Below are 1,817 nucleotides of genomic sequence, written 5' to 3'. Positions count from 1 at the left end.
CAACGGCGTCCACGCCTGGTGCCCCCATAACAACGAGGACGCACACTACGGTGACGACTACGCCTCGGCGTTTGCGTACAAGGCGCGCCAGTGCTCGGTCAAGGCCACACAGAAGTTTGTTACGGTGTACGATGCGCCTGGGGGCCAAGCAGCGCTGCTCTTGGTGGCCGTGGCCATGGTGGGTGCCGTCGCGGTGATCGTTGCCGTCTCCGTGTCCAAGAAACAGGGGCCGTCGATCATCTCGATGGAAGATGGCTACGTGCCCCTGGCGCAAGACATGTACTAAGCCATCGCTCGTCGCCGCGTTAATGATTCGCTGTCAGTAGTCGGTCCAATACATATATCGTTAATCGTTTTTCTCTACGCGAGCTGTCGGCTTGTTTACGCCGAGGCGAAATGATGCTTGTACGTACAAGTGGAAGAAAAAAATGTACAGGGTCGAGCAAGCGAAGGACCTTGCAGGTTCATGCAATCGATAGAAGATAGCACGGTAGTAGGCGTCCATCGCCCCGGTAGCGTAGCCACTATACAGTTTATCTTCCTAGTCATAAGCGGTCCCTGCCACGCCACGCCCAAAATGGCGCCAAGAGACTTGTCACGACTGGACCGCCATGAGCTGCTCGTGGCGCGCCCGGCGCAGGCAGTACGCCACGACGAGAATGATTGGGGCAAGTGCCATCGCCGCTAGCACTGGCACGCCGTCTGTCATTGATCTGAATGAACTGGCCTTTGTCAACCACCGGGCTTGTCAAAGATACCGTTTTGCAGCGTGCGATTGGCTCTTTTTTCTTTTTGTTTCCGCCAATCATCAATGCCGCCATAGTGTCCCAAAAAGGGCGTGCAGAGCTGCATCCCGAGCTTTGCCAACGGCAACTGCGTCGCGCCGTGTGCCAGGTGCTGCGTCCGGGCGGTCCCAAGGGCTGTGTGTTTGGCGCGCCGTCCGTGACGCCGGCGACCGACAACAGCAAGGTGTGCGCCGAGAACTGGAGCCAGTGCAACGGTCAGAACTGGCCGTTCGGCGTCTGCTGCAAGAGCGCGGGCTGGAAGTGCGTCAAGCACAACGACTACTACTCGCAGTGCCTCCAAGGCTAGAAAAGGTATAATTGGTTTTCTTTTGCGACGATACCTCTGGAACGATATACAATATAAATCGTTATACTAGTATGCACTTGCACGAGCGTTGACTGGACGCGGCGCAACTCGGTGGCAACCGCCTTTGCCGAGGGGCCTCCCATGGACTTGACAGCGCGCTCGAGAATCGGGTCCGGGCACGTGTCTCGGTACTTGGGCTGCATTTGGCCTTGTTGTCAGCTATATCCATACAAGCTCTGGGCACGCACTGCTTTTCTGGTGGGGTATCTTTGCCTTGTCAGAACTGATTGTCATCACGGTGGCAGAGATGCCAATATCAGAATGGTGGTCGTGACCAGCATTCCGATGGATTCTTGTCTCACTGCAAAGTCCAGTCTCGAACAAGTCATGTCGGGTCCGTGGGAGCCGAGCGCGGCGCTGCGGCAGAACGTCGACAAGAGCCTCCTGCGCGTCCGGAGCGACCTCGAGGCGCACGCGGTGGCTATCCGCTGGGGCCTCGCCGCCGCCATGGTACCTGGCTTTTCTTCGTGACATGTTGGCGCTGACAAGCGTGGTAGGCGGGCGTTGCTTGTCTTCGCGTCCGATCGAGCCCTGCGGTACGCGCCTTACTGCTTTAGGAGGGTGCTGGAAGAAGCCTGTTTAGTGGGCGCGCTATTCGAGTATTGAAGCATTTCCGCTCTACAAGTCGGTTGTTGTTCGCGTCGTCGGCCCGCCAAGCGCGACGA

At 57.7% G+C, this 1,817-nt stretch overlaps 2 protein-coding genes across 2 annotated transcripts; both read left to right on the top strand.

Annotated features, from left to right (window-relative positions):
* Positions 1 to 894: 894 nt before the first annotated feature.
* On the top strand, positions 895 to 1,092 carry SPRG_17748 (hypothetical protein; the record flags this gene model as incomplete). Its single annotated transcript, XM_012357160.1, has 1 exon — positions 895 to 1,092. A coding segment is annotated over one exon (198 nt), but the record flags the coding sequence as incomplete, so codon positions are not given.
* A 387-nt stretch (positions 1,093 to 1,479) lies between these two features.
* SPRG_17747 (hypothetical protein) lies at positions 1,480 to 1,709 on the top strand (the record flags this gene model as incomplete). Its single annotated transcript, XM_012357159.1, has 2 exons — positions 1,480 to 1,602; positions 1,650 to 1,709. The coding sequence occupies 2 exons, from the start codon at positions 1,480 to 1,482 to the stop codon at positions 1,707 to 1,709; spliced, it is 183 nt and encodes a 60-aa protein (XP_012212549.1).
* Between the last annotated feature and the right edge of the window lie 108 nt (positions 1,710 to 1,817).

This window comes from Saprolegnia parasitica (genome assembly GCF_000151545.1).
Source record: "Saprolegnia parasitica CBS 223.65 unplaced genomic scaffold supercont2.763, whole genome shotgun sequence".
NCBI classification, from domain to species: domain Eukaryota; phylum Oomycota; class Saprolegniomycetes; order Saprolegniales; family Saprolegniaceae; genus Saprolegnia; species Saprolegnia parasitica.
Note: the sequence above shows the minus strand (reverse complement) of the source record. Positions and strands in the feature narration are given on the sequence as shown.